The 17748-nt window shown below is 49.4% G+C and overlaps 6 protein-coding genes across 6 annotated transcripts; 4 read left to right on the top strand and 2 right to left on the bottom strand.

Moving 5' to 3' along the window:
* Positions 1–266: 266 nt before the first annotated feature.
* N7482_000043 (uncharacterized protein) lies at positions 267–2078 on the top strand (the record flags this gene model as incomplete). The annotated part of the gene is made up of 1 exon (XM_056682168.1): positions 267–2078. The coding sequence occupies one exon, from the start codon at positions 267–269 to the stop codon at positions 2076–2078; it is 1812 nt and encodes a 603-aa protein (XP_056545774.1).
* Positions 2079–2676: 598 nt separating this feature from the next.
* On the top strand, positions 2677–2886 carry N7482_000042 (uncharacterized protein; the record flags this gene model as incomplete). Its single annotated transcript, XM_056682167.1, has 1 exon — positions 2677–2886. One exon carries the CDS (start codon positions 2677–2679, stop codon positions 2884–2886), a length of 210 nt encoding a protein of 69 aa, XP_056545773.1.
* A 294-nt stretch (positions 2887–3180) lies between these two features.
* Positions 3181–4464, bottom strand: N7482_000041 (DUF3500 domain-containing protein; the record flags this gene model as incomplete). The annotated part of the gene is made up of 1 exon (XM_056682166.1): positions 3181–4464. One exon carries the CDS (start codon positions 4462–4464, stop codon positions 3181–3183), a length of 1284 nt encoding a protein of 427 aa, XP_056545772.1.
* Positions 4465–11064: 6600 nt separating this feature from the next.
* Positions 11065–12321, bottom strand: N7482_000040 (NmrA/HSCARG family protein; the record flags this gene model as incomplete). Its single annotated transcript, XM_056682165.1, has 6 exons — positions 11065–11276; positions 11352–11504; positions 11566–11730; positions 11785–11935; positions 12014–12219; positions 12276–12321. 6 exons carry the CDS (start codon positions 12319–12321, stop codon positions 11065–11067), a joined length of 933 nt encoding a protein of 310 aa, XP_056545771.1.
* A 463-nt stretch (positions 12322–12784) lies between these two features.
* On the top strand, positions 12785–13455 carry N7482_000039 (nitroreductase family protein; the record flags this gene model as incomplete). The annotated part of the gene is made up of 2 exons (XM_056682164.1): positions 12785–13069; positions 13123–13455. The coding sequence occupies 2 exons, from the start codon at positions 12785–12787 to the stop codon at positions 13453–13455; spliced, it is 618 nt and encodes a 205-aa protein (XP_056545770.1).
* A 1320-nt stretch (positions 13456–14775) lies between these two features.
* N7482_000038 (uncharacterized protein) lies at positions 14776–15704 on the top strand (the record flags this gene model as incomplete). The annotated part of the gene is made up of 3 exons (XM_056682163.1): positions 14776–14943; positions 15011–15359; positions 15415–15704. 3 exons carry the CDS (start codon positions 14776–14778, stop codon positions 15702–15704), a joined length of 807 nt encoding a protein of 268 aa, XP_056545769.1.
* Positions 15705–17748: the final 2044 nt, after the last annotated feature.

Below are 17748 nucleotides of genomic sequence, written 5' to 3'. Positions count from 1 at the left end.
CCCCAGAATTACCATTTACCGTCCCCACAATTGGTTGGCGCCGGGTGGGGGCCAGGGCACTCTCATTTGGAAATTCCGTGGGCCGCTAGATTTCACCCTGCCCGGCTTTGGAAGCACCGTCGCGATATCCCATCTTGTTGCCATTCTCTGACCTCAGATAGTTTGTTCTGAGCATTCTTACTCCCCTCCACCCTGGGGATATCATTCAATCGAATATAGAGACCAAGGATTACCAATCTGTTGTTCCCACGAGAAACTGTGAATCGATGCTCAACATGTCTGCCAAGAGAGAGAGTGCTCCTCAGGACATCGAAACCGATGTCTTTGTTGTCGGTGCTGGCGTCACCGGACTTACCTTCGCAGGGTTACTGGCGACCGCCGGTGTGCGAGCTTTCACAATAGCCAAACATCGTGGAACAGCGCCCTCGCCACGAGCCCATGTCACCAATCAACGGACCATGGAAGTCTTTCGAGATATGGGCATTGAAGGGCGCGTGCTGGAGGTGTCAACGCCGCTGCGGCTTTTGGGGAACGGGGTCATATGCACTAGTCTGACAGGCATGGAAATAGCACGTTATAGCTGCTACGGGGCCGGCTCTCATCAGCTTTCCGACTTTGCTGCGGCTAGCCCATCGGAAATGATGAATACACCACAGCATTTTCTTGAACGAATTTTATTGGCACATGCACAGGAAAAAGGAGCCGAAGTTCGTTTCAACAACGAATTGATCAGCATTGAACAAACAGTCGAGGGCGTTGTCGGCCGAGTGCGAAACCGACAGACAGGTGCTGAATATACAGTCCGCGCAAAATATGCGATCGGAGCCGATGGCGGCCGGTCAGTGGTAGCTCAGCAAGCTGACGTTGAATTCAAAGGCGAGCCTGGGCTCATCAACATGCTCACTTCGTGGCTGGAAGCCGACGTCACGCAATATACAGCTTACCGGCCAGCCTGCATTTACATGATGGCACAGCCTGGAAACGCATTCTGGGTGGGTTCGGGAACATTGGTTGCTGTCAAACCATACAACGAATGGCTCCTGAACCGACAGTATAACACCAGCGAGGAGCCAGACCTATCTGACAACGCTATCATTGCGTACGCACAAAAGGCCTTGGGCATTCCCGATCTGAAGATCAAGGTAATAGAAACCAGCAAATGGCAGGTAAACAATATGTATGCGACCCAGACTCGCCACGGACGCATCTTCTTAGCCGGGGACGCGGCTCACCGCCACCCGCCTGCCAGCGGACTGGGAAGCAACACCTGTGTACAAGATGCGTACAACCTAGTCTGGAAACTCGCGCTGGTTGTGGCTGGAAAGGCGGCAGATCAACTGCTAGAGAGCTATAACCAGGAAAGACAACCTATAGCCCAGCAAATAGTACAGCATGCGGTCCAGTCACTCTATAATTTTGCACGAGTGCCGCAAGCTTTAGGCTTCAAACAGGGCCAATCAACCGAAGAGGGCTACGAATCACTGGAAGACCTCTTTTCGGACTCTCCGACAGCTGAAAAACGTCGGGCGGAACTGAAAGAGGCTGTGGACTTGCAGAACCGCCGGTCCAACGCTCTTGGTCTACAGTTGGGTCATCGGTATCATGGCTCCGACGCGATAGTATACGATGGAACACCCTTCCCCCGGTATCAACGGGACCTAGTGCTCTTCTACGAACCTACAACACATCCTGGAGCTTATCTACCACATGCCTGGATAGAGTTCCTGACCCAGCGCATCTCAACGTTGGACATATTTGAACACGGCCGGTTTGGGCTCATAGTAGGAATCGGTGGCGAGCCTTTCGTGGATGCCGCAAAAAAAGTGAGCCAAGAACTGGGTATCGAACTACCGGTCTACAAGATTGGGTATCGTTGCCCGTACGATGACGTGCTTGGAGAATGGTACAATCTACGTGAGATTGGCGATCGTGGTGCAATTTTGGTACGCCCTGATCGTCACATTGCCTGGCGGACATTTGATCGCCCTGATGAGCCTACTGAGGCCTTACGATCCGCGTTACAACAAGTGCTTGGTCATTGGAGCGGGAAGGAGGCGACGAACCAGTTTAGTGAATAGAATAAGCACACCATGAATAGGAAAAGACACGTTATAAAGACGTTATTTCTCGATAGAAAGCAGGATGTTAGATATTAGCGCCACCAAAGCCCCGGTTTCGTTTCAATATCCTACATATATATACACGCCCCAGCTGCCCTCAGCACTATCATTGGAAGGTTCAAGTGAAATCCCGATCGTAATGAAAGTTTTCTACAAACGACTTCTCTTCTACTTCTATTTTCCAACCAGCACAATGATTGATGATGTCGAGAATCGCGTTAAGAAACCAACCAGCCTACAATCATCGCAAAAAGCCCAGAATCCAGCCCTTGGCGCGGGAATTTGGCGTGAACTCCCAGAGACTCTTACGACGCGCTCACGGTCGCAATTCTCGTTCAACGCGCCTTGGCACAGATAAGGCGTTAATTGCTTACACAGGAATCCTTGATGATGAAATGGATTTGCCAACGCCATAGGACACCGAGGGGCTGTACGAATGGAATTTTGGCGCGTGGTGGTTCTACATGACGCGTTGGCAAAATTGGGCCTAAACCCCCATCGCACGCCTCGCCATCGACCATACCAGACCGTACAGAAGCGAATAGAGGCAGAGAAAATGGATGGAGCTAAGAATACCCTCATACTCTCGCGGGATGTTGCAGAGGAAGAGAAGGAAGCGGAAGTGGCGGGGAACGCCAAGCAGCAGCAGCACAATGAAATACTTCGCTGGAACCAAATTAAGGAGCAGGAAAATAAAAAATGGGAGACAGAGCTTAGCTGTGAGACAGGAGAAGACGGAGAGCCACTTTATTGTCTAGACATCTAGACAGACAGGGATTGGCGCTGTTGATTAGTATCAGTTTTGGCTAAGAATGGTAGAGAATTTTCATTAGATCGGGATTTCATTGAGCTAGGGAGGGCCCGAATGTGTTAGCGGCGAGGGCCGTGGGGCGGGTATACAGTAGATGTAATTTACCTACAATAGCGCAGAAAACCCCATGAATTTAAGGCATGAGCATTTCTCCCTGAGTTATCACGAACGAGCACACGCTTACTTGAAGACTGTTTATAGGTTTCTGCCTTGCCTTGTTATCTTCCTTATCCACGACTTGCCACTCCCTCAGATCCCTTGTTGATTATTCGCTGATCCCTTATTCTGACGGTATTGACGAAGTATTTCCTTCCCGTAGTCGTTACCATTCGGAGTTCTCACCAAGGTATGGATGTGAAACGGCAAAGCAAGCGCATTGTTCAGAAATACCCCTGAATGGTGATCAAACTCCACCATGATTACTGGTGAATGCACTTTGTAGTAAAAGCCGTTTTCTCTTTTGAACGCCCCAATCCAGGCGAAATATGTTTCCTCCCATTGCGCTTCGATTTCCTTCATCTTCGCAGCCAGGGCTCTTTCAGGGAGGTAGTTAATACTTAAACCAATCAGCTGGCGAACTAGATCTTGTTCCGCAATTGAGAAGGTGGTGACTTTAGAGCCCTCGTATGGAATCACCCGGTTATCCTGGAAGGCGCCGCCCAGATGCCGTTGATCTGCATGGTGATACCGCCATCCAGGATATTCTGGACCTTGTAACTCCTCAAAAACTCGTACCCGTTTGATACCTTCCTGGTCCATCGCGTTGATCAGCTTAAGAGCCGTCTGTTCCTGGTCCGTAAAGAGTTCGATCCCTTTATATGGCCCGTCGTCAATAACATTAGGTTCCGCACCCATAAAAACCGGCGTGACGACCATCTGCTTCCCAACCACAAAACAATTGATATCTAAATGATGTCCAAACATTTGCCAGCCCCAAGGCTCGGTTTCAGATGGTGTTCCAAAAATGGTGAAGTTGTAGGAGTTGGCGTTAAGTACCTCCTTTCCGTTCACTACCTCGCCGAGGAAGTGATTAATCCTCATGCAGCCATATGCCTTGTAGTATCCCTCTTTAGACAAGCTTGCGCGCATGAGGCCGTGAATTGCGTCAACCATCTCGTTGGAAACCTCTTCCAAGCGTAAACCGTGGCGAAAAATGTAAATTTCCGGATTAATCCAGGCCCGCCATTCGTTTGCATCAATCTCTCGGACCAAAGCTTTTCTTTGTTGCGGGGTGGCTGCCGAGAATATGTTTTGTGCTGCTTTTATCATGTCAACCGTCGGTGCTCCAAGGTCTTCACTTTCAGGTGCTAGGTGGTGCACATCTGGAATGACTTGGCCGCCGGTCGTGATCCCTTTGTAAGGCTCATTGTACAGCTGGTCCCAGGTTTTCCTCCATCCAATGACGAACGGCTCTCGACACCGGTGATCAGCCCATTCGTATGTGTTTGATTTGGCAAGTTCGATGCTTCGTTGGCAATCTTGTGGTGGGATGAATTCGCGCCAATTTGTCGACCTCAGCTTGATTTTCTCCATATTTTCGGTGTCCCTTTGATTTGACGATGAACGTAGGTTAACATACCCCGAGTGGTCGCTAGATTCAGTGATCTTTTGCCAGTTGGTAATGTATCGTTGGGAACTGATTAGGCTAAGTATTTAACTACAGGGCTTCAGGCCCACATGGTGCAATCGGACGTTAGCTATGCCAACCTAGACAGGTAATAATTTGGGCGGGTATGCCATCCAGCCCACAGGCCCCCGTCACCCACAATGTGATGCGGGCAGCGACTTGGAGAGGTGAGCAAGGTGGGGAAACAGCGTGGGGCGATTATCATGGTAGAGTACCGTATCAGGTCATGGTATATGTATATTACACGCGTGGCTTGTGTGGTTTGTGGTACTCTTCTCCCTGTCAAGGGCTACAATATCGCCTGATGCTGCTGCAGAGTGAGCAACACCCGTCTGGGGAGGGGCCAGATTTGCGCAGCAAGTGTGGGGAGTATTGCCGTTGCGTGGCGTTCATGGAGTACTTTGTACGGAGTACAGGCCAGCCGGTATTGTTGTGCCCCAGATGCGGGGTCCACAAATGCCGTCCCCACGACGGAAATCTTCTCCACTATGCCCCCTCCTCCAACTGGAGAGCAGAGGATATAAGACCCAAACAACAATAGTGCTGCTTACGAGATCAGCGCTCGGTACATAATTACTACCTGGTAACAAATTATCAGGGCAAGCTGATACTGTATAGCCTGGTATGCAGGGACGACGAATGATATCAAGCGGAACCAATATAGATGAATAACATTGATTGATTGAGAAGGAAAATGGGGGGAAGCGCTGCTGTAGACTATCCCCTGTGATACAGGCGTGTCGCCGATACTCGGCTGTTACAAAGCCTGAGTTACTGACTAATCTCTAATTACATACGAAATACTAAACGAGTGTGAACCCAGTAGCAACCAATCAGTTGCTAGCGGTAAGATATCCCTTCATCTGCTGACACACCCCCTTAGCAAAATGTCTGTGGCAATTTGCTGCACCACTTCATCTGACAACCTCAGGCATTCGTTTCTCCGTCCAATAGACGTCCAATATCTTCCATACCAAGCTGTCTGACGAATTCGGTATACTTCTGACGAGGTAATAGCTTCGTCAGACCGTCAGCCACCATATCCGACGTCTTGACCCACTGCACCGGTATGCGTTTGGCCTGAACTTCCTACCGCAGCCAGTGCTGGTGGATGTCAATATGTCGGAGCTTCGTGCGCAGCTGAGGTGATTCGCCTGTCAATAGGTTGATAGTCTGCTGGTTATCACATTGCAGGACGACTGGGTGACTAGGAGCGAACATAATAGCCGCGAACAGACGATTCCACATGCATAGAGACTTGCCAGCGTCTGACATTGCCAGCAATTCAGCCTCAGTGGTGCTCGTTGTCACAGTCTTCTGCTTCGTGGCCTTCCAGTCCACCGGTCCTCCGTATATCAGACAGACGTAGCCCGATGAGCTCTTCCGGTCGTGGTTATCCCCATATGATGCATCACTGAAGAACTGCACGGTGGTCGGGTCTGAATCAGGCAGCTTTCGATAGCAGACTGCCCTCGTCCGTGTGTGGTAGAGGTAAGTGATGACCTGGTTGATTGCGTTGATATGATCAGGAGAAGGGTTCGATAGGAACTGAGCGAGATGTGAGGTGGCCTTCGCTACGTCCGGCCGGGTAATCGTCGTGGTATATTGTGCTGAGCCGACCTTAGCAGAGAATTCATGCTTTCGCTCGTCGGTAGCCACTTCGCTATATGGTTTTAGGTCAGCGATGGAAACTGGAGGGACTTCAAGGCGTTTTCCAGTTGTCAAATGATACTTATTGGCCATAGTGGAGATATAGGCATCCTGGCAGAGCCATAATTTGCCCTGTCGACGATCTCTCACGATGCGTATGCCCAGAAACCACTGCGCTTCGCCTATCGAGCGAAGCTCCTAGGTCTCTCTGAGGCTTTTGGCTACATTCGCAGCTTCCTGGCGTATAGATGGGTGGTTGAAGATAAGGATATCGTCAACGTAGAAGATGATGATGATTCTATCTGCGGTGAACAGGCAGATATCTTCATGAACGACCCTGAAGCCTAGCGCTGTCAGGACTCTTGATGCTTCCTACTGCTAGAGTCTCGGTGATTTCCTTAGGCCGTACAGGGCTTTCAAGAGCTTCCAACACCTCATCCTTCGTGCCGGGGGGTATAGGCTAGGAGGAAGTTCTACATACACTTCCTCATCAATCTGGCTGTTAAGGAATGCGTTGACAGCGTCGTATTGAGCGGTGTCGAGGTCAAAAGCTGCTGCGAGAGCGAAGATAGCTCTGGCTGTCCGAACGGCCAGCGTCGCTGAATATTTCTCTTCAGTCGACATCTTCTGGAGATCTCCCCTTACGTATATCCTGGCTTTGTATTTGACTAATAGTCCGTTGCTGTCGAACTTATAGGTGAATACCCATGTCAACGGTAAGATCTGGACGCCGCGGTCCGTCGGTCTGTCAACCTCTTAATAGGTGCCCTTTCTGTCTAATGTCTTGATTTCCTGCGTTGCAGCTTCGACGAAGCCCTCTCGGTGAGGGTGCTGCATCATTTCCTTCTAGTTCGTTGGTTCCGGGGGTAGATCGTTACGGTGAGGACGCTGGTAGGTCTGTGGTGAGCTCATTTCTGCAGAGAACGCTAACAAAATGCCTTCGTGATAGTCTTCCTGATCGTTTACCGTTGTGACGTCTTCCTCTGTCGATGCGAAATGTGCCCGCTTGCGGGTACGCTTGCCCTCGATGATATTGTCTTCCGAGAATGATGCACTGATGTCTCTTAGTGCAAGAGATCCGTGTGCACGATATCCTGGCGGTGGAGATGATGGTGATAATGATGGTGATATCTGTGATCTTTCTAGTGGCTCTGATGCTTCTCGAAGCTCTCCTTGAAGCTGTTCATCAGGCCCTGACCCTCTTACCCCCTCAGCTTCGAGGCGGTTCGAGGTCTCCGGAGATGGTGTGAGTGGCTCTGGCTCTGTAGAAAAGCTTCCTAGAACTTCTGATGACCTCTCTAACACTGTCGGTTGACGGGAGGGCGTCGGCGATGGTGTTATTATCATGGGAACCAGGGCATTTGGCGTGGTCTCTTTCCTTGAGCGCTGCTCTGCCTCTCTCCGTTCTTCTTGCCTTTCTGGCATTGATCCTTGCCTTTCTGGTGTCGTGAGAGCTATCTCGAGGCTCTTATCGTCGGTAATAGGTATTTCTGTTGGTTCTTCGCCTACCGTCTATGGCATCTTGTCTAGGATATCGATCGGTAGTGGTCTCTCTAACTCCTTTGGGTCGAATCGGACGTTCTCATCGAATATAATATCTCTGACGGCTCTAACAGTGTCAAGATGTGGTAACCATACCTTCTAGATATTCGATGCGACGTATCCGACTAGATACCCTATCTCTGCGCGCGGCGCCATCTTGTCCTTTTGGGGGATCCCCTGACGGCGCACATACGCTCTGTAGCTATATACCCGAAGATTCGAGAGGTTGAGGCGCAGTTGATTCTGTTGGTGGTGAGGTTTCCGCATAGCTTCGATCCATGGGATAATCACCCTACCATCCGGCAGTGTCGTAGGGGTCCGGTTAATTAAATAGACCGCTGCGTTCACTGCCTCTGGCCAAAGCTTCTTCGGTAAGCCTGCATCCTGTATCAGAGCTCTTGCGATAGTGATGATGATGCCTCCAGCTCTCTCGATGAAACCATTCTGTTCAGGCGTTCCAACGACGCTGAATTCGACCAAGATACCCTCTCGGTTACACCATTCTTGGAATACATAGCCGAGGGTCTGTTCGTTATCACTAACGAACACTCTGATCTCTATATTGAACTGATTTCGATAGATGGCAACGAATATGGTAATAGCGCGGACACAACCGCTCTTCTTCTCGTGTGTCTGGACCATATGAAGACGAATACCCTTAAGCAGCATGTGAGAGGCCCATTTATGACCGTTATACGCTTCCTCTAGCTGTATCATATCAAAATGAATCCTCCCGAACCGGCCGTATGTCTTTGATCTATCCGCTGACCTCCGAGAGATCTGCTTCTTTGCCTTGGTGAGCTGACAGACAGCACATCGTTTAGGGTTACACAGCTGATCGTCCTTGAAGTCTCCCTTGATGATCATGCCATCAACCATCTTCGCGAGGGTCTCAACACGCTGGTCGTACATATAGCCAAGTCTTCGGTGCCATGTCTGCGGTGAGGCGACGGATATAAGTGGTTTCTGAGACGTTTTGAGGGTGGGAAAGGCTACTAGGGGGCCCTTTACTATCGGGACACGCTTATCACCCTAGTAATACTCTAGGAGATAGAGCCCAAAGCGTCTGACACACATAGCCACTGGCTTGTCGTCCTTGGTGATGGCTGGGTGGCGGCTGTTAAAGAAGAAGCCGTTCTTTGCTATCTCTGAGACAGACAGGACGTTGGTCTTGAAGCTTGGGATATACCACACATCCGGTAAGGTTGCCCATAAGACCTTGCTAGTAGGGTCCTGGATGATAACCTTTGCAGTTCCCCTGCCAGCTGCAGCAATTTTACCACTACCGAGTGTGACCATCCTTCGTTCCTCCACGAGACCCCCTTCGAAACGATCCAGACGGTTACATATGTGGATATTGGCTCCGGAGTCGATGATCCAGCTGTTTCTGAGCGGAAGGGATAGGGCTGCATTACATACTGCTGGAGTGATATCGAAGCTGAAGAAGCCCATGGATTCGGTTGGCATCTCATCGAAGCCATCATCGTCGTCTCCACTGGTGATTGCAAGCTGAGCTGTCTAAACAGCCTTCTTAGACGATGATGAGGTATCGGTGCTCATTATCTTAGCTATTTCTTGCTGTTCAGCGAGGCTTAGCTTCTTGATGCTGTCTTCGACCCTCTTGCGAGAGGTCTCATATTGCTGCCAGCCCTAAGGTCTCTTGGATGGATTAATATGAAAGCAGTCTTTCCACTGATGCTTCGGGCTGCCGCACACACAGCGTGGTGGTCTCTTCGTATTTGACTATCCTTGATCAGGCTGTTGATAACCATGCAGCGTCGTTGCGAAGGCTGCAGCGCTCGAATGGCCCTTCTTGTTCTGGTCTTGCACTTCTCGGTATGTCCGGTACTCTGTCAAGACGTCCTGGAAGCGCAGGGTTTCCCTCTCCAGCTTCTCCCTATACCAGTTGCTAAAATAGCTATCCTAGCTAGGGATGGCTTAGAGGAAGTCTCTGATAGCTGAATTATCCCCAGGATCATCCGCTACACAGGCACAACGCCAGACATCCGGCACTTTAGCTGCATAGGCCTCATCATACAGGGTAGACCAGTTCGACAGCCACTCATTCATCGACGTCTTACCCATTTGGGTAGACACTTGATGTCTCCATGCATTTCGAAGGTTTTGCTTCCGTGTGGCCCCCTTCGGCTTGAATTCCTGAGCTAATCTGACCATCTTCTCTCTTGCAGTCTGCTTGCCGGTCAAGATATGGTGCTTTTCAGGATGGGTCATCGCGTAGATATGAGCGTTTATCTGAGCAAGGCTCTTCTCTATAGCATAGCAGAACGCTCTCTCCTCTTTGAACAGCGAGACTAGGCGGGTATAACGAAGATATTCGGCCTTACTGAGCTGGATGGGGTCATCGACCGCACTGTTGATTTCGTTCGGTCGTGGGAAGGTGTCCCTTGGTTCAACAGGTGGCTTCTTAACCTCATCGTCTGACAGCTCAGGGTTGATATACCCCCATACCTTCATAGCTGTCGCAGCTGATTCGATATGGCTTATCCATACTCTCCACTGAGCCTCCGACCGGAGCCGTTGGTCCCAGGGGTTCGCATTTGACGCTTGAGTCATCTCAAAGGTCGTCATATTCGCATACAAATCAGGCTGATTTACAGGCTCTTTGAGTGAGGCCTGCAGTCCCTCGGTGTTGGATGAACCACCGCTGGGTGACAGTTCAGGGGCTGATCGTTTTTGGAAGCTCACGTTGACAGAAGGATCCAGGCGTTATGATGCGTGTCTTTCTTGGTGATATCAACGGGCCATCGGGCTCATAACTATCAGGGCAAGCTGATACTGTATAGCCTGGTATGCAGGGACGACGAATGATATCAAGCGGAACCAATATAGATGAATAACATTGATTGATTGAGAAGGAAAATGGGGGGAAGCGCTGCTGTAGACTATCCCCTGTGATACAGGCGTGTCGCCGATACTCGGCTGTTACAAAGCCTGAGTTACTGACTAATCTCTAATTACATACGAAATACTAAACGAGTGTGAACCCAGTAGCAACCAATCAGTTGCTAGCGGTAAGATATCCCTTCATCTGCTGACACAAATCCAGCAAGACTTGAATAACAGGGTTGATTGTTCGCGAAGACTCAAGCCAGATTTAGGAACATGTGCATATAGATAACCTGCTGAATATCCAGAGCTTCATTGTATATCACGTCAAGAGCAACGCCAAAACCCTAGCAAATGATCTAGTAGACTAGCTCCTTCTCTACTCAACAAGTCGGCGCAGCAGAAATAGTAGCAGCGTAATGGAACATTCTGAAACCTGATCAAGGGCACAGTAGGAGTGACATTGTCTAGTTTACCGCCGGAAGGCCAAGGTGAGGCAGTAGCCTCTCTCGGATGTAATCCTCTGCGGTGTGGAACTTCACCCCGAGATCCATAACCTCTTGACTGGGGGTTTCTACTCCCGGATACATCCCCAACGAATTGTATAGCTGCAGCATTATGTCGCGGTCCTTGATCCCCGTCGTTAGTCGGGTAGTGTAGACTACTTTCTTGCCGGACACTATTCACAAAGGAAATATTGAATCATTAGGCGAATGGGGTCAAACGTCCAATCATTGAAACTTTGGGTACTTACCTCGTTCCAGTGCTGCACAGATATCTCCTGGAGTCTCGCGTGCTCCGGCTGCCAGCATATTCTTATAATTGAGTTTGTCCTTATCCGTATCCCAGAGGTCGAAAACAGCCTTGCAGACAGCCGACAAGTCTTTTTCCACGTATAGGGATGTAACTATGATTATGAGTCAGGAATAAGTCGACAATCTGCAGATAGGAGCATCCGAGTGGCTCACTCTCAGCATCTGGTCCGATAACGGGGCGGCTCATGTTTATGATGTCTTTTTCCTTGTCGTAGGAAGCGTATTTTCGAAGAACCATATTTTCGTAAAAGTTACCAGTGCGAATAAAGCATGCTGGAAGTCCAGCCTCGCGAATCATAGAGTCCACCGCGTATTTTCCTGTGGCAACAATGTCAAAATTTCCAGAACCCAACAATCAGAAGCGATTCATACCCTCGTAAAGCCGCGTGAGAAATTTACCGCCCGAAATTTCATACGAGCTAGGCAGCGTACTCCAGATGAAACATTGGACTCCGGCCTCCTTTGCCGCTGCGACAATGTTTTGTCCTTGAGTTTCCTCACTCATAGGATCTTCAAGGACGGCCTAAACGATGATATGTTACTGAGAGTCTGCGTGGTTGGGACTCAGAGGAATAATGGGGCAGAGGAGTGGTTTTGTTACCGTATCATAAAAGTCCGTGACAGCGAAGACACCCCATACACCCTTGAACGCCTCTGGCAGTGAGGAAGGAACAGTGAGGTCGGCCTTGACAAGCTTGGCTCCGCTTTCTGCTAGGGCTTTTGCCTTATCCGAAGTTGGGTTTCTGGTCAGACATCTCGTGGTGTACTGGTGTGGGTACTGGAGCAACAGTTTCGCAACAGAGCCGCCTAATGTCATATATCAACGACCATCACTATTATTAGTACTGCCTTCATGCACTCACCCTGGGTGCCGGTCGCTCCTAGGACCAAGATCGTTTTCTCGCCCATTGTCAATCTTAATGTTGCACTATTTCACAATCTTTTGAACTTCTGGGTGGGGATTTCTCGGAATGAAAAGGTAACGCTGAAAAAGTAACGGTCCCTGATGAACTGGGCCTTTCTATATTCCTGCAATGTTTACCATATCGCCCAATAATGCGAGGAAAAAACTTCCCACAACGACTTTGGGCAAAGCTATTCCACCTCGCGTTGATGCGCAGAGGTGGGGCCCCGAACGATGGGGCCCATATCGCCGAGGCGCTGCAATCTGTTCCATTTCCCACATCCAAGGGGAAAAAGAGCGTAGCCAGGTGGGGACCATTTCGCGAGCAGGCGCTACATGATAGTCAAGAGTTCAAGAAGTCCTGCTGGAGAAGAACAGAAAACACCCACCAGTTTCAACTGGAATCGTTTTCTGGCTTAGATAGAAACCCCACGCACCCACCCCGGCGGAAAAATCTCTCCTACCAAAATGGCCGACGAATATCTTGAACTCATTAAGCAGCGCAAAACTTGCTATTCGATCAAGGCGAAATCACCTGTCACTGACGATCGGATCAAGCAGGTTGCAAGCGAAGTCATCAGGCACAGCCCGAGTTCATTCAATTGCCAGTCGACTAGATATCTCATCCTCCTGGGTGACGAGCATATCAAGTTCTGGAAAATAACAAAAGAATGCTTCAAGGTCACACTGTCAACCGAAGACTACAAAGGCTATGAGATGAAAATACTCGACCGCCAGGCGGCCTACGGAACAGTGAGTAGCTATGAGATAAACTGCCTGGCCAGTCGTCACTCAACTTGTTTTAGATCCTCTTATTCGAAGACCTCGACACGATACGAGAATATCAGAAGAGGTTCCCCCGTTTTGTATGGCATCTGCAAGCATTCTCCGAGCACAATAACGCAATGTCGACGTTCAATCTATGGACTGCACTTTGCTTGGAAGGGTTTGGTTGTAACCTCCAACACGTAAATCCCACCGTCGATCAAAGAGTTGTGGAGGCATGGAATGTCCCCGGCAGTTGGTCGTTAAAAGCACAGCTGGTGTTAGGCACTCCGACTGGTGAACCTGGACACGAAAAGTCCTTCATACCTGCCGAAGAACGTATCATGGTCTCCGGTTTCGACACCAATGATTGAGTAACCTTGAGAGGTGTACACTTCCGATTCAGCATAAAGACTGGCAACCAACAATACCCAAGCAAAGAAGCAACTCATGCTTTCCGATCTCTGGATGTTCGCTGTCATTCAAGTACCAGGAAGTTGTCGAGGTTATTACGCTCATCTTTCAGTGAATCATCCATCTGCCAGCTCTCTGACACGTTATGCCTCTCTTTTGATTATGGGTCTATTTTCCTGCAATCTCTTTCTATAATTCATCTACTAAGCTTTTCTCGTTACCGTTTTGTTCTATGTTCTACAGCCTCAGTATCTAGATAGTATTGTGATCAATGAGCCAAGTCTAGGTACGATATGTACTCCTTTTCTGGAAGAAAATCTTCTCGTTGGTAAAGTTGCACGCTCCCAGTGGTCTCAGCTCCTTGGTGGCCTTGTCGGCTTCTTGTTGAATGATCTCCCAGCGCTCTAGGGAAGGGCGGCTTAGGTCAGATTTGAATCGATATACCGCTGCATTCTGACCATTTATGTCCGGAGCTTTCTTAAATTATTGCCATCACGGGTTAAAAAAAGGTCAACCGTGCTTAGAGTCGTATTTCGGCGGCACAATCTCTCATCCTGTCACCGGGTCAACGGCTTTCCGAATCTTGCATGACTAGCGGAAAAGTATTTTCAAGCTCCCTTTGGCAATATGAGCCCCCGGGCACAGACGTTGCCAACAGCCAAACACAGAAAATTTGTTCATGTTGGGGCCTAATGTATCAAACCTACAGAACAAATAATAATTATCATCAAATTGGTTTCCCAGTTCCGTCGCAGTGAATATCTATTTCATTAATTGTGTACGGTTAACCACACAACCCAGTATGTCTCCCTGGCTTGAACAAGCTCAGGGACCAGGCTCACACACGGTCATCCTTGTCTTACTTCATTTTATATGTTGAAAGAGCTCGCGTTGTAATTTTGTAATGGAAATCCTTTCTTCGTATGATATGCATAGAACTTTTGCAACAGTTGGATTTATTAGAGCAATGTGGGGTAGTAGTTTAACGGCATGGGCCAATAGGGTTATTACCCCACTCCAGCTTGATCAGCAGACTTTGCAACTATTGCGTACAAGTTGGACTTGCCGTGCATCAATACTGTCCCCCCACTTTGGGGCCAATACGATTTCTTGAGGCCACACTGCATTCTAGTATCCACAGTGCTCTCGCCTTGCGACAGCCCAAGATGTGGTGGGGGATAACAAGGGCACGTGTCCTGGATGCTCACCGTGATATCTTGCTCGACGATTCTCTCCTATGCATACGGCTTCGGCTTGGTTGCACTGACAGAATAGGCATTATGTTGGACTGGGACAATGATAAACTCATGTCCGAATGGGACAAGACCTACGTATCGACCAATGTTAAACCCGGGGCAAGGCCATACGACCGAGGGCTTTTCCTGAAGCTCAATGATGAATTGTTCCGATTACAACCAGAGTTGCAAACCCTCAGCCACGCAATTATTGTAAGTGTAACTCTCCGAACTTGCAATTGACACCTTCAGGTCATGGCTGCCCACTGATTCCCAATAGGCAGCTGCATGTTGCGCAGTAGGCCGGGCTGATGTCGTTGGCCGGTTTTTCGACGACATTACAACCGACGCGTCTCCAGAATATTCCGAAAATATTTTTCTTTGTCTTCGAGAAGCAATTACCATCATTTTTCCCTACCTGGGGATGCCCACATGTATCCCAGCATGCTATGGCATGGTCGGCGTTGTGCAACGAAAAGGCCCTGAATACGCATCGACCAGAGTACTCCGCAAGGATACCATTGGTGAGGATGATGTCCACCGAGGTCGAGTTCTCCGAGACCGGATCTATAGCGGAGTGGGAAACTCCCAAATCTTCGGTTTAATGGATCAGTACTTCACAGATTTATGTGAGTTTGGCCAGTTTCAAAAACCCACCCAAAGATCATATCTAACCAGTACCAGTTACCTGCTCCACAGTTGTCACGTGGGGCTATTTGATCGCAAAGGCGAACGAGGAGGTCTTTCAGCCCAATGAGTCACACTTGATTATTGTAACTGCCATCGCTGCATTAGGAGCCACTAGACAAGCAAGAAGTCACATAAAAGCGACTTTGGGTATCCAGAACACAGTTGACAGCGTAAAGGCTGTGCTCCAAACCGTTATGAAGATCTCTGAATGGGCCGATCGTCCAATTCATCCAGTTGATGTGGATGGTTTGGCCGAACAAATGCATTCAACAGCTAGAAGCTGAAATTCCATTGGAAATTCTTCTCAATATGCATTGGGCCTCTAGGTTATATTCTTCAGATACCTGCTAGGAAGATGCATAGTCGGTTCATATCAATCGCTTTGTAGATTTTAACTATCCTAAGGCTGGTACTATTACTATCTCGAGTACTTCTATCTTGGTCGCCGAAGTGGCCGTCCGCCTGGCCTCATTCGTCCGCTTTGTAGGCTCTACTAGTAACTAGTTATTAACTAGGCAACGGAAGACGCCAACCCAGGTCTAGTTACTGACATAGACCACCACCTCGCGGGTATATATAACTTCTGCTAGCTGAACACCGGAGCTAGAGGAGCCATAAGAGGAGAGCCAGTGCGCGAGCACCCAGCGCTCTAGCTGCTACTTCAGCGAGAGACCCAACTGTAGGCCTTACTAGTAGTGGGACTGCGGATTTGATAGCCTTGATCTCCCAGCGTAGGGAGCTAAACATGTGCTGCCAGTCGTTTAGGGGCGTCGATCGGAGGTCCTTAGTAACATCTTCCATCCGGCAGAGGAAGTCCATCGCCTTACGGAAATTATTGAAACGCTTTCAAAAGCCTTTCCTCTCTAACGGATCAGCCAACTCATCTTACTTTGATCCCGCTTAATCTTATTCGTCCCGAACGCAGACAAGGCTATACGCATTTTCAGCTTGCTTTCACAACAAATTTTCGACCAGCATTTTTCTGATTTTCGTTTTGTCCTAGGTCTAAGGTTCCGCCGATATTCATCCTTAATATCGACGCGACGAGCAACAGCAATTGGCGCAACAGGCTCGTGATCGTGGTCATTGTGAATTTCTGTGAAGACGGGTGGAGCCGCGTGTGTGGGTGGGGGCACGGGGAATCGGAATCCCGTCTGGAGCTCCCGGAATGCGTCTCCTTGAGGATTTTCCGAACCCCGAGCTTCGGTCTTGTGGGGAGTGACTTTACCCCACGTCCAACAAAGACGCAATGTGAGATGGGTTAGCGTGGGGAAGTCCCAGATCTTGTCATTAGGGGCGGCAAAGCAGTCCAAAAAAGGACATAGCTATCATGGGGCAGTTTAGCCTCATCACCTTCATAAGATAGGCGGGTCTGCTAGAATGGCATTTGGAGATCAATGCATTCTGCTGCGCTTGTGGAAACCGATTCGAGTCCAACATCTGGCTATCGGGGGTTGTTCAATGTATCAAATTGGTCTTAAATGATGTGTCGAATGTTGCCACGCTACCGACAGAAGCTTGGAGCGTGTCATCACGTAACGAGCCCAGGAGGGCGATCGCCAGCCTTGTCCATACCCATCACGTTCACGAAGAGCTGTACCTGCCGTCGTAAACTTCCATGGCCGTATTCAGGGTCCCGGTAATTACGCAGGACCAGAATGCTTGACCCATAGCGTGGTGGTGCTTCGGACAGTCCGCTAACAGCGTGTGTTTTTGGGACCAATGCCCGGTCTCGTACTACGTCGTCATCGGAGCAGACAATCCAAGAGCGACCAACCTTGGCAACAAAAGGTGATACGCACCACGACTTCCTCAGGAAACAATTGCTGGTCAACGTGGCGACTACAATCAGCCTTGGAAAGCGGAGGGTTGACTGTGGGGGAAAAAAGGCTTGGAACATTAGGGGGTGCGTGGGTCTGTAGCTCTGGGAACGCCACCCAAAGCCAGAAGTCGAGAATTCAGATGCTATAGGCAGAAGTTCAAGTCGAGTGGACAAGGCGGGTATATGAACACCAATTATATGGTAGTGACCGCCATTGGGAATTTTGGAGACGTAGCACGGATCTTCGAAACTTCGCACCTTTGAATGTTTCAGTTGCGCTGAGCCTATTGATTGGAAGCCGCTGCCTCGAACCCAGTCAATAAGGCGGCTGGCATGACCTGATTCCCATTCGCCGTAGAACGTCGGTTAAGTTAGGAGCGCTCGCTGGCTAGGGCATTGCCACGGCCAAGCTCCAAGCTCCAAGCTCCATATCGAGCAGCCAATCCACCCAGACTGCAGCACCCTTAACCCGAGCCCAGGACACGACGATCCACGTCGTCGCTCGC

Source organism: Penicillium canariense, assembly GCF_028826845.1.
Source record: "Penicillium canariense strain IBT 26290 chromosome Unknown utg000001l_segment0_segment0, whole genome shotgun sequence".
NCBI classification, from domain to species: domain Eukaryota; kingdom Fungi; phylum Ascomycota; class Eurotiomycetes; order Eurotiales; family Aspergillaceae; genus Penicillium; species Penicillium canariense.
Note: the sequence above shows the minus strand (reverse complement) of the source record. Positions and strands in the feature narration are given on the sequence as shown.